The 11,688-nt window shown below is 43.8% G+C and overlaps 1 protein-coding gene across 1 annotated transcript; it reads left to right on the top strand.

Moving 5' to 3' along the window:
• The first annotated feature begins 325 nt into the window (after positions 1 to 325).
• Positions 326 to 2,678, top strand: LOC129474548 (endogenous retrovirus group K member 19 Rec protein-like). The gene is made up of 2 exons (XM_055265948.2): positions 326 to 529; positions 2,601 to 2,678. Exons 1-2 carry the CDS (start codon positions 326 to 328, stop codon positions 2,655 to 2,657), a joined length of 261 nt encoding a protein of 86 aa, XP_055121923.2. The 3' UTR covers positions 2,658 to 2,678.
• Positions 2,679 to 11,688: the final 9,010 nt, after the last annotated feature.

Genomic DNA, 11,688 nt, shown 5'->3' with positions numbered 1-11,688 from the left:
AGAACACTCAAAACTCAATTGGTTAAACAAAAAAGAAGCGGGAGACAGTAAGGAGTATACCACTCCTCTGATGCAACTTAATCTAGCACTCTATACTTTAAACTGTTTTAACATTTATAGAAATTAGACTACTACCTCTGCAAAACAACATCTTACTGGTAAAAAGAACAGCCCACACGAAGGAAAACTAATTTGGTGGAAAGACAACAAAAATAAAACGTGGGAAATAGGGAAGGTGGGAACATGGGGGAGAGGTTTTGTTTGTGTTTCACCAGCGGTAAATCAGCTTCCTGTTTAGATACCAACTAGACATTTGAAATTCTACATGAACCCATCGGAGATGCAAAGAAAATCACCTCCGCAGAGATGGAGACACCACAGTCAAGCACCATCGACTCGCCAGATGAACAAAATGGTGATATCGGAAGAACAGATGAAGTTGCCATCCACCAAGAAAGCGGAGCCGCCGACTTGGGCACAATTTAAAAAGCGGACACAGTTCTCCGAAAAAAGCCTGGAGAACACAAGGGTGACATAAACTCCAGAGAGTATGCTGCTTGCAGCTTTGATGATTGTATCAACGATGGCAAGACTCCCCATGTCTGCAGGAGCAGCTGCAGCTAATTATACCTACTAGGCCTACGTGCCTTTCCCGCCCTTAATTGGGGCAGTCACACGGATGGATAATCCTATTGAAGTGTATGTTAATAATAGTGCATGGGTACCTGGCCCCATAGATGATCGTTGCCCTGCCCAACTCGAGGAAGAAGGAATGATAATGAATATTTCAATTGGGTATCATTATCCTCCTATTTGCCTAGGGAGGACACAAGGATGCTTAATGACTGAAACCCAAAATTGGTTGGTAGAAGTACCTACTGTCAGTACCACCAGTAGATTTACTTATCACATGGTAAGTGGAATGTCACTCAGGCCACAGGTAAATTATTTACAGGACCCTTCTTATCAAAGATCATTATAATCTAGGCCTAAGGGGAAGCCTTGCCCCAAGGAAATTCTCAAAGGATCAAAAAGCCCAGAAGTTTTAGTTTGGGAAGAATGTGTGGCTGATAGTGCAGTGATATTACAAAACAATGAATTCAGAACTATTATAGATTGGGCATCTCGAGGTCAATTCTACCACAGTTGCACAGGACAAACTCAATCGTGTTCCAGTGCACATGTGAGTCCGGCTGTGAACAGTGACTTCAGAGAAGGTTTAGATAAAAATAAGTGCAAAAGGTTAGAATCTCCCTACCCTTGGGAATGGGGAGAAAAAGCAATCTCTGCTCCAAGACGAAAGATAATAAGTCCTGTCATTGCTCCTGAACATCTAGAATTATGGAGGCTTACTGTGGCCTCGCACCACATTGGAAGTTGGTCTGGAAATCAAGTTATAGGAACAAAAGACCATAAGCCATCTTATACTATTGACCGAAATTCCAGTCTGACAATTCCTTTGGAAAGTTGTGTAAAACCCCCTTATATGCTAATTGTAGCAAACATAGTTGTTAAACCAGATTCCCAAACTATAACCTGTGAAAATTATAGATTGTTTACTTGCATTGATTAGACTTTTAATTGGCAGCACCGTATTCTACTAGTGAGAGAAAGAGAGGGCGTGTGGATCCCTGTGTCCATGGACCAACCCTGGGAGGCTTCGCCATCCGTCCATATTTTGACTGAAGTATTAAAAGGAGTTCTAGGCCGGGCGCGGTGGCTCAAGCCTGTAATCCTAGCACTTTGGGAGGCCGAGGTGGGCGGATCACGAGGTCAGGAGATCGAGACCATCCTGGCTAACACAGTGAAACCCCATCTCTACTAAAAATACAAAAAATTAGCCGGACGTGTTGGCAGGCGCCTGTAGTCCCAGCTACTCGGGAGGCTGAGGCAGGAGAATGGCATGAACCCGGGAGGCGGAGCTTGCAGTGAGCCGAGATCGCGCCATTGCACTCCCACCTGGGAGACAGAGCAAGACTCCATCTCAAAAAAAAAAAAAAAAAAAAAAAAAAAGGAGTTCTAAATAGATCCAAAAGATTCATTTTTACTTTGATTGCAGTGATTATGGGATTAATTGCAGTCACAGCTACGGCTGCTGTGGCAGTCTGAACATGCACTCTTCTGTTCAGACAGTACACTTTGTTAACAATTGGCAAAAAAATTCTATGAGATTGTGGAATTCACAATCTGGTATCGATCAAAAATTGGCAAACCCAATTAATGATCTTAGACAAACTGTCATTTGGACGGGAGATAAGCTCATGAGCTTGGAAATCGTTTGCAGTTACACTGTGACTGGAATACGTCAGATTTTTGTATTACACCCCGAGCCTATAATGAGTCTGAGCATCACTGGGACATGGTTAGACGCCATCTACAGGGAAGAGAAGACAATCTCACTTTAGACGTTTTAAAATTAAAAGAGCACATTTTCAAAGTATCAAAAGCCCATTTACATTTCGTACCAGGAACTGAGGCAATCGTGGGAGCTGCTGATGGCTTCACAAATCTTAACCCTGTCACTTGGGTTAAAATCCTCGGAAGTTCCACTATTGTAAATTTCGTATTAATCCTTGTGTGCCTGTTCTGCCTGTTGTTAGTCTACAGGTGTACCCAGCAGCTCCGAAGAGACAGCGACCATCAAAAACAGGCCATAATGACGATGGCAGTTTTGTCAAAAGAAAATGGGGGGCCGGGCGCGGTGGCTCAAGCCTGTAATCCTAGCACTTTGGGAGGCCGAGGTGGGCGGATCACGAGGTCAGGAGTTCGAGACCATCCTGGCCAACATAGTGAAACCCTGTCTCTACTAAAAATACAAAAAAATTAGCCGGACATGGTGGCGGGCGCCTGTAGTCCCAGCTACTCGGGAGGCTGAGGCAGGAGAATGGCGTGAACCCGGGAGGCGGAGCTTGCAGTGAGCCGAGATGGTGCCACTGCACTCCAGCCTGGGGGACAGAGCCAGACTCTGACTCAAAAAAAAAAAAAAAAAAAAAGAAAATGGGGAAGTGTGAGGAAAAGAAAAAGAGATCAGATTGTTACTGTGTCTACCTAGAAAAAGGAAGACAAAAGAAACTCCATTTTGATCTGTACTAAGAAAAATTATTCTGCTTTGAGATGCTGTTAATCTGTAACTCTTGTCTCAACCCTGTGCTCACAAAAACATGTGCTGTATTGACTCAACGTTTAAGGGAGGGCTGTGCAGGATGTGCTTTGTTAAAAATGTTTTTGCAGGCAGTATGCTTTGTGAAAGTCATCGCCATTCTCCATTCTCTATTAACCAGGGACACAATGCACTGTGGAAGGCCGCAGGGACCCCTGCCCAAGAAAGCCTGGGTATTGTCCAGGTTTCCCCCCACTGAGACAGCCTGAGATATGGCCTCGTGGGAAGGGAAAGACCTTATAGCCTCCCAGCCCGACACCCGTAAAGGGTCTGTGCTAAGGAGGATTAGTGAAAGAGGAAGGACTCTATGCGGTTGAGATAAGAGGAAGGCGTCTGTCTCCTGCACATCCCTGGGATTGGATGTCTCGGCGTAAAACCGACCATACATTCTATTTACTGAGATAGGAGAAAACCACCTTATGGCTGGAGGTGAGACATCATGGCAGCAATACTGCTCTGTTACTCTTTATACTGCACTGAGGTGTTTATGTGATCTTAAACATAAATCTAGCGATTGTGCACATCCAGGCACAGCACCTTTTCTTAAACTTATTTATGACAGAGTCTTTGCTCACATGTTCTTCTGCTGGCCCTCTTCCCACCTTTACCCTATAGCCCCGCCACATTCCCCTCACCAAGACAGTAAAGATGGTGATCAATAAATACTGGGGAAACTCAGAGACCAGCGCCGGTGCAGGTCCTCACTTGCTGAGCGCCGGTCCCCTGGGCCCACTTTTCTTTCGCTATACTTTGTCTCTATGTCTTATTTCCTTTTCTCAGTCTCTCGTCTCCACCTTGCGAGAAATACCCACAGGCGTGGAGGGGCAGGCTCCCTTCAAAAATGCATTAAAGACTTAAATGTCCAAACTATAGAACTACCAGAAGAAAACATGGGGAAACACTCTAGGATATTGGTCTAGGCAAAGACTTTATGACTAAGACCTCAAAAGCACAGGCAACAAAAACAAAAATAGACAAATGGGACTATACTAAACTAAAAAGTTTCTGCACAGCAAAGTAAACAACAGAATGAAGAGATAACCTGTTGAATGGTACAAAATATTTGCAAACCATTCATCTAACAAGGGATTAATATCCAGAATATACATGGAACTCAAACAACACAACAGCAAAAACAATTCCATTTTTAAAAGTGGGCAAAGGATCTGAACAGACATTTCTCAAAAGAAGACATACAAAGGCCATCTAGTATATGAAAAAATGCTCAATATTACTAATCATCATAGAAATGCAAATCAAGGCCAGGCGTGGTGGCTCATGCCTGTAATCTCAGTGCTTTGGGAGGCCAAGGTGGGCCTGAGGTGAGGAGTTCCAGACCAGCCTGGCCAACGTAGTGAAACCCCATCTCTACTAAAAACACAAAATTAGCCAGAGTGGTGGTACATGCCTATAGTCCCAGCTACTTGGGAGGCTGAGGCAGGAAAGTTGCTTGAACTCGGGAGGCAGAGGTTGCGGTGAGCTGAGATCGCGCCATTGTACTCCAGCCTGGGCAACAAGAGAGAAACTCTATCTCAAAAAAACAAAAGGAAATCAAAACCACTATGAGATATTGTCTCATCCCAGTTAGAATGGCTATTATGAAAAAGATAAAAAAAAAAAACAGTTGCTGGTCAGGATGCAGAGAAGAGGAAACTTATACACTGTTGGTGGGAATGTAAATTAGTACAGCCATTATGGAAAACAGTATGGAGATTTCTCAAAAAAACTAAAAGTAGAACTACCATGTGATGTAGCAGTCTCACTACTAAGTATCCAAAGGAAAGGAAATCAGTATATCAAGGGATAGCTCCACCCATATGTTTATTGCAGCACTATTCACAATAGCAAAGATATTGAATCAACTTTGTGTGCATCAGTGGATGACTGAGAAAGAAAATGTGATATATATACATAATGGAATATTATGTGGCAATAAAAAAGACTGAAGGCTGGGCATGTTGGCTCATGCCTGTAATCCCAGCACTTTAGGAGATCAAGGTGGGAGGACTGTTTGAGGCCAGGAGTTCGAGACCAGCCTGGGCAACACAGTGAGACCTCGTCTCTACAAAAAATAAAATAAAAAATTAGCCGAGCATGGCAGCATGTGCCTTTAGTCCCAGCTACTCAGGAGACAGAGTCAGGAGGACCACTTGAGCCTAGAATTTCAAGGCTGCCATGTGCCATGACTGCATCACTGCACTCCAGCCTGGGCAACAGAGCAACAGCCCGTTCAAAAAAAAGGTGGGGAGACCAGGTGCAGTGGCTCACGCCTGTAATCCCAGCACTTTGGGAGGCCGAGGTGGGCAGATCACGAGGTCAGGAGATCGAGACCATCCTGGCTAACATGGTGAAACCCCGTCTCTACTAAAAATACAAAAAATTAGCCAGGCGTGGTGGTGGGTGCCTGTAGTCCCAGCTACTTGGGAGGCTGAGGCAGGAGAATGGCGTGGGGAACCCAGGAGGCGGAGCTTGCAGGAGCCGAGATCGCGCCACTGCACTCCAGCCTGGGCAAAAGAGTGAGACTCTGTCTAAAAAAAAAAAAAAAGAAAGAAGGCGGGGGGCGAAGAATGAATTAGGCCAGAAATGGTGGCTCATGCCTGCAATCCCAGGACTTTGGGAGGCCAAGGTGGGTGGATCACTTGAGCTCAGAAGTTTGAGACCAGCCTGGGCAACATGACAAAACCCCATCTATACAAAAAAATTCAAAAATTAGCTGGGCGTGGTGGAGTGCTGTAGTCCAAGCTACTCTCGGAAGTACTCTCAGAAGCTACTCTCAGAAGGCTGAAGTGGGAGGATTGCTTGAGCCTGGGAGGTCAAGGCTGCAGTGAGCTATGATCCCGCCACTGCACTCTAGCTGGGTGACAGAGTGAAACCCTGTCTCAAAAAAAAAGAAAAAATTAAATTAAATTAAATAAATAAATAAATTATGTAATTTGTAGCAACATGGATGGAATTGGAGGTCATTATGTTAAGTGAGATAAGCTAGACACAGAAAGGCGAATACGACATATTCTCACTTGTGTGGGAGCCTAATAAAAGTTGATCTCATGAAAGTAGAGAGTAAAATGTTAGTTACCAGAGGCTAAAAGGGGTGTGGATGTGTGAGTGGGGAGGAAGAGAGGTTGGTTAATAGGTACAAACATATAGGTAGATAGAAGGAATATGTTCTGATTTTTAATAGCAGAGTAAAGTGACTATAATTAAACAACCGTGTATTATGTATTCCAAAATAGCTAGAAGAGACAACTTGAAATGTTCTGAACACACAGAAATGATAAATGTTGAAGGTGATGGATATCCTAAATACCCTGAATTGGTCATTATACATTCTACGTATGTAGAAAAGTATCATATGTACTCCATAAATATGTACCAATATTATGTATCAGTACAAAAGAAAGACAAAGATAATAGGTTTTAGGAAGTGGGATCAACCTAGGAAGGAAGCAGAAGGAAGTCCCAAGAGGACAGCTGTACGCAGACTTAGAGAGACTGGAGAAAGAAGTGCTCTAGGGAGTTGTTTCCAGTGAACCTGATAGAGTGTCTGACGTGTCTGACTGTGTTGAAAATAATGTAGTCATTTTTACATTTATGTTGGAAAGTCTGGAAGAATTAGTGATAATGACAGAAAATTTGGCAAACAAAAACTGAGGCAATTGTTAATTCCAAGAAAAACCAAAAATCGTATAAGAAAGGAAATGTAGCTGGGCACGGTGGCATGCACATGTAACCCCAGCTGCTCAGGAGGCTGAGGTAGGAGGATCACTTGAGTTCAGGAGTTCAGACCAGCCTGAGTGAGAGAGATCCCATCGAAAGAAAGACAAAGAGAGAAAGAGGAGAGAAAAAGAGAGAAAGAAAGAGGGGGAGAGAGAGAGAAAGAGAGAGAAAGGAGAGAAAGGAAATGTGATCATAATATGTCTAATTGATCCAGAAGTAAACCACACTAGTATAGGAAAGTCATAATAAGGTTAACACGAAATATTGATTTAATAAAATATATTGTGATATAACAATATTTGGAAAGATGGAAAATACAAGGTGTAAATTATCATATTTCCTGTAAGATACTGATATCATTTGGATATTTGTCCCTGGCCAAATCTTACATTGAATTGTAATCCCCAATGCTGGAGGTGGGGCCTGGTGGGGGGTGTTTGGGTCATGGGGGTGGATCTCTCATGGTTTGGTGCTGTCTTCACAACAGCACAACATCTGGTCATTTAAAAATGTGTGGTGCCGGCTGGGCATGGTGGCTCATGCCTGTAATCCCAGCACTTTGGGAGGCCGAGGTGGGCGGATCACGAGGTCAAGAGTTCGAGACCAGCCTGGCCAACATGGTGAAACTCGTCTCTACTAAAAATATAAAAATTAGCTGGGTATGGCGGCACGCACCTCTAATCTCAGCTACTCGGGAGGCTGAGGCAGGAGAATTGCTTGAACCCAGGAGGTGGAAGTTGTAGTGAGCCGAGATCGCACCACTGCACTCCAGCCTGGGCGACAGAGTGAGACTCCGTCTCAGGAAAAAAAAATACCTTCTCTCTCTCTCCCCTCCTTTTGCCATATGATGTGCCTGCTATTACAATTGTTAGTTTTCTGCCTTTGTGAAGTGCCTAATCATATCAAACGTGTGTTGAAGTCCCCTACTATTATTGTGTGTCTAAGTCTTTTCTTAGGTCTAGAAGTAATTATTCTATAAAGCTGGCTGCTCCAATGTTGGGTGCATATATATTTAGGATAGTTAGGTCTTCTTGTTGAATTGAACCCTTCATCATTATGTAATGCCCTTCTTTGTGTTTTTTTACTGTTGTTCATTTAAAGTCTATTCTATCTGATACAATAATAGCGATTCTTATGCTTTTTTTGTTATTTCCATTTGCACGATAGATCTTTCTCTGTCTCTTTACTTTGAGCCTATGGATGTCATTATATGTGAGATGGATCTCTTGAAGACAGAAGAAATGGATGGATCTTGTTTTTTTTAATCCAACTTGCCTCTCTCTCTCTCTCTCTCTCTCTCTCTCTCTATATATATATATATATATATATATATATATATATTTTTTTTTTTTTTTTTTTTGAGACAGAGTTTCGCTCTTGTTGCCCAGGCTGGAGTGCAATGGCACCATCTCGGCTCAGTGCAACCTCCAGCTCCCAGGTTCAAGTGATTCTCCTGCCTCAGCCTTCTGAGTAGCTGGGACTACAGGCGCATGCCACCATGCCTGTCTAATTTTTTGTATTTTTAGTAGAGACAGGGTTTCACCATGTTAGCCAGGATGGTCTCAATCTCCTGACCTCATGATCCACCCCCCTTGGCCTCCCAAAGTGCTGGGATTACAGGCGTCAGCCACCGCACCCGGCCACCACTCTATATCTTTTAAGTGGAGTGCTTAGACCATGTACTTCAAGGTTAATATTGATATGTTAAGTTTTGTTGCCATTGTAGTGTTGTTAGCTAATTGCTTTATAATCTTGATTGTGTAATTGCTTTATAGAGTCCGTGGGCTATGTGCTTTTGTGGTAGCAAGTACTATTCTTTAGTTTCTGCAATTAGAACTCCCTTAAGCATCCCTTGTAGGACTGGTCTGGTGGTGACAAATTCTCATAGCAATTGTTTGTCTGGGAAAGACCTTATTTCTCCTTCATTTATGAAAAGGATTGCTTGAGGCCAGGAGTTCAAAACTAGGCAACAGTTCAAAACTGGGCAACAAAGCAAGACCCTGTCTCTACAAAGAGTTAAAAAAGATTAGCCAGGCATTGTGGCTTGCACCTGTCATCCCAGCAACTAGGGAAGCTGACGTAGGAGGATCACTTGAGCCTAGGAGTTTCAGGCTGCAGTGAGCTATGATTGCACAACTGTACTCTAGCCTGGGCAACAGAGCAAGATCCTGTCTCTACTTAAAAAAAAAAAATCCTAAAAATGGGCCCCCAGTCTCTTTTTGTTTGTAAGTCTTTGCTGAGAAATTCACTGTTAGTCTGATGGCTTTCCCTTTATAGGTAATATGATGCTTTTCTCTAGTTGCCTTTAAGATTTTTTATTTCACATTAACCCTGGAAAGTCTGATGACTATGTACCTTGGGGATGGTCATCTTGCATACTATCTCACAGGAATTCTCTAGATTTCTTATATCTGCATATTGAACTCTCTAGCCAGATTGGGGAAATTTTCCTGAATTATATCCTTGAATATATTTTTCAAGTTGCTTACTTGTGCTTCTCTCTCAGAAATTCCAGTAAGTCATAAATTTGGTCACTTTATATAATCCCATATTTATTGATGGCTTTGTTCTTTTTTTAAAAATTTTTTTATCTTTATTTTTGTCTGACTGGGTTGATTCAAAGGACCAGTCTTTGAGCTCTGATATTCTTTTTTCTACTTAGTATAGTGTGTTGTTAAGGCTTCTAACTATATTTTGAAATTCTGTTAGTGAATTTTTAATTCTAGAAATTGCTTCATTCATTCTTAATATAGCTGTGTTATCTTTCAAATCTTTGATTGTTCTTCTGACTTCCCTGTGTTGGATTTCAACTTTCCTTTTGATCTCATTGAGTTTCTTTGCTATTCATATTCTAAATTCTATATCTGTTAGGATCCATTGCTTGAGACCTAATGGGGTCCTTTGGAGGTGACTAAACACTTTGGCTTTTTGTTTTCCTGGAGTTCTTGCCCTGGTTCCTTCTCATCTGAAGGAACTGACACTTCCTTTTTTTGAATTCGCTATCATTTGGATGGGGCTTCTTGATTTTTTTTTTGAGACAGAGTTTTGCTCTTTCGCCCAGGTTGGAGTGAAGTGGTGTGATCTCAGCTCATTGCAACCTCTGCCCCCCACCCCCACCCCCCAGTTCAAGCAATTCTCCCACCTCAGCCTCCCGAGTAGCTGAGATTATAGGCACCTGCCACCATGCCTGGTTAATTTTTGTATTTTTAGTAGAGATGGGCTTCGCCATGTTGGCCAGGCTGGTCTCAAACTCCTAACCTCAGGTGATCCACCTGCCTCGACCTCCCAGAGTGCTAGGATGGATTATAGGCATGAGCCACTGCACCTGGTGGCTTCTTGATTTTTTATTCTTTTTTTCCCTTGTTGGCATGACTGTGGTGTACATTGACTATGATTGATTGGCTTTATTTCTGGGTGTTTTCAGGGTGCCAAGGCTCTGTACAGGTTCCTTGGTTGTAGATAAGTTCATGCAGTGGCTTTCTCAAACATTATTTGTTGTAGTGATGTACTTTTGTTCAGTGGTATAATTCAGTTGCCATCCAGTAGATGGTGTTTAAGAGTAAGACATCAGGGAGGCATGCGAGTGGAAGCAATGGAGAATCACAAAAAGCACTTTCCTTCAGGGTGTTCATCCTCAGTGAAGGTGAAGCTGCTGGAGAAGCCCAAGAAGTGGTTTCTTTAAGCCCATGCTCCCCAGCCCTGTTGGGAACAGCCACTGTCAAGTCCACAACAGTGCACTGACGACAAGGGTAAGGGGAGAGAGATGACCTGCTCTCCATGTCTATTTATGGGCTTTGGTGGTACTACCTTCAGCAGCTGGTGCTGAGCTTGCCTTTCCTGTGACCCAAGGGGGGCTTTGGCAGGCCATGTTCCCCCCTCCCATAGGGGTGGAATGCACCAAGGGTTAGATCTCCAGGGGCGTAGGGTCTGCCCCTCTCTTCTGCTTCTTGGAGCTGGTGGGACACTATACCCCAACTGACCAAGGGAGCAGGTTGGGGCACTAAGCAATGACACATGCAGACTGGTTCCAGGTCACAAAGCTGTCCCTAGATGCAAGTCTCACCACTGGTGAGAAACTTCAGCTTCAGCAACCCTCCTCTCACTCCAGTCCTATGATGGGAGACAGCCTAATTCAGTGTTTATGGCTGGGGCACTCTTCACACTCAGAGATCAGTTCTGGCTGTGGGGCCCTTCCCCCATTCCAGAGCAAGCACTCCAATCTCTAGCGTGAGACTAAAATGCCTGCTGTGGCTGCCACTGCCAGGTTGCCAAACAATGTCTGGCTTTGTATGAGCCTGGATTAAAAATGGCATCCTCTAATCCCAGCACTTAGGGAGGCCGAGGCGGGCGGATCACGAGGTCAGGAGATCGAGACCATCGTGGCTAACACGGTGAAACCCCGTCTCTACTAAAAAAAAAAAATACAAAAAATTAGCCGGGTGTGGTGGTGGGCGCCTGTAGTCCAGCTACTCAGGAGGCTGAGGCAGGAGAATGGCACGCCACCCGGGAGGTGGAGCTTGCAGTGAGCCGAGATCGCGCCACTGCACTCCAGCCTGGGCGACAGAGCGAGACTCCGTCTCAAAAAAATAAATAAAAAATAAAAATAAATAAATAAAAATAAAAATAAAAATGGCATCCCCCTCTTGGCCCCAGATCTGGGAAACTGTCTGCACTTTTCCCAGTGTCTTTCCCTTTCTCTGTCTCCCAGGGCTTGGGAGAAACAAGTGTTCTTCCATGGCCTGGGTTGCACAGATCCGTAGAGGAAAGGTGAGTCATAGAGGGAGACCGACTGCCCCTGTCATATACTGGAG

Source organism: Symphalangus syndactylus, chromosome 24, assembly GCF_028878055.3.
Source record: "Symphalangus syndactylus isolate Jambi chromosome 24, NHGRI_mSymSyn1-v2.1_pri, whole genome shotgun sequence".
Taxonomy (NCBI): domain Eukaryota; kingdom Metazoa; phylum Chordata; class Mammalia; order Primates; family Hylobatidae; genus Symphalangus; species Symphalangus syndactylus.
This window is presented reverse-complemented; position numbering and strand designations above follow the sequence as displayed.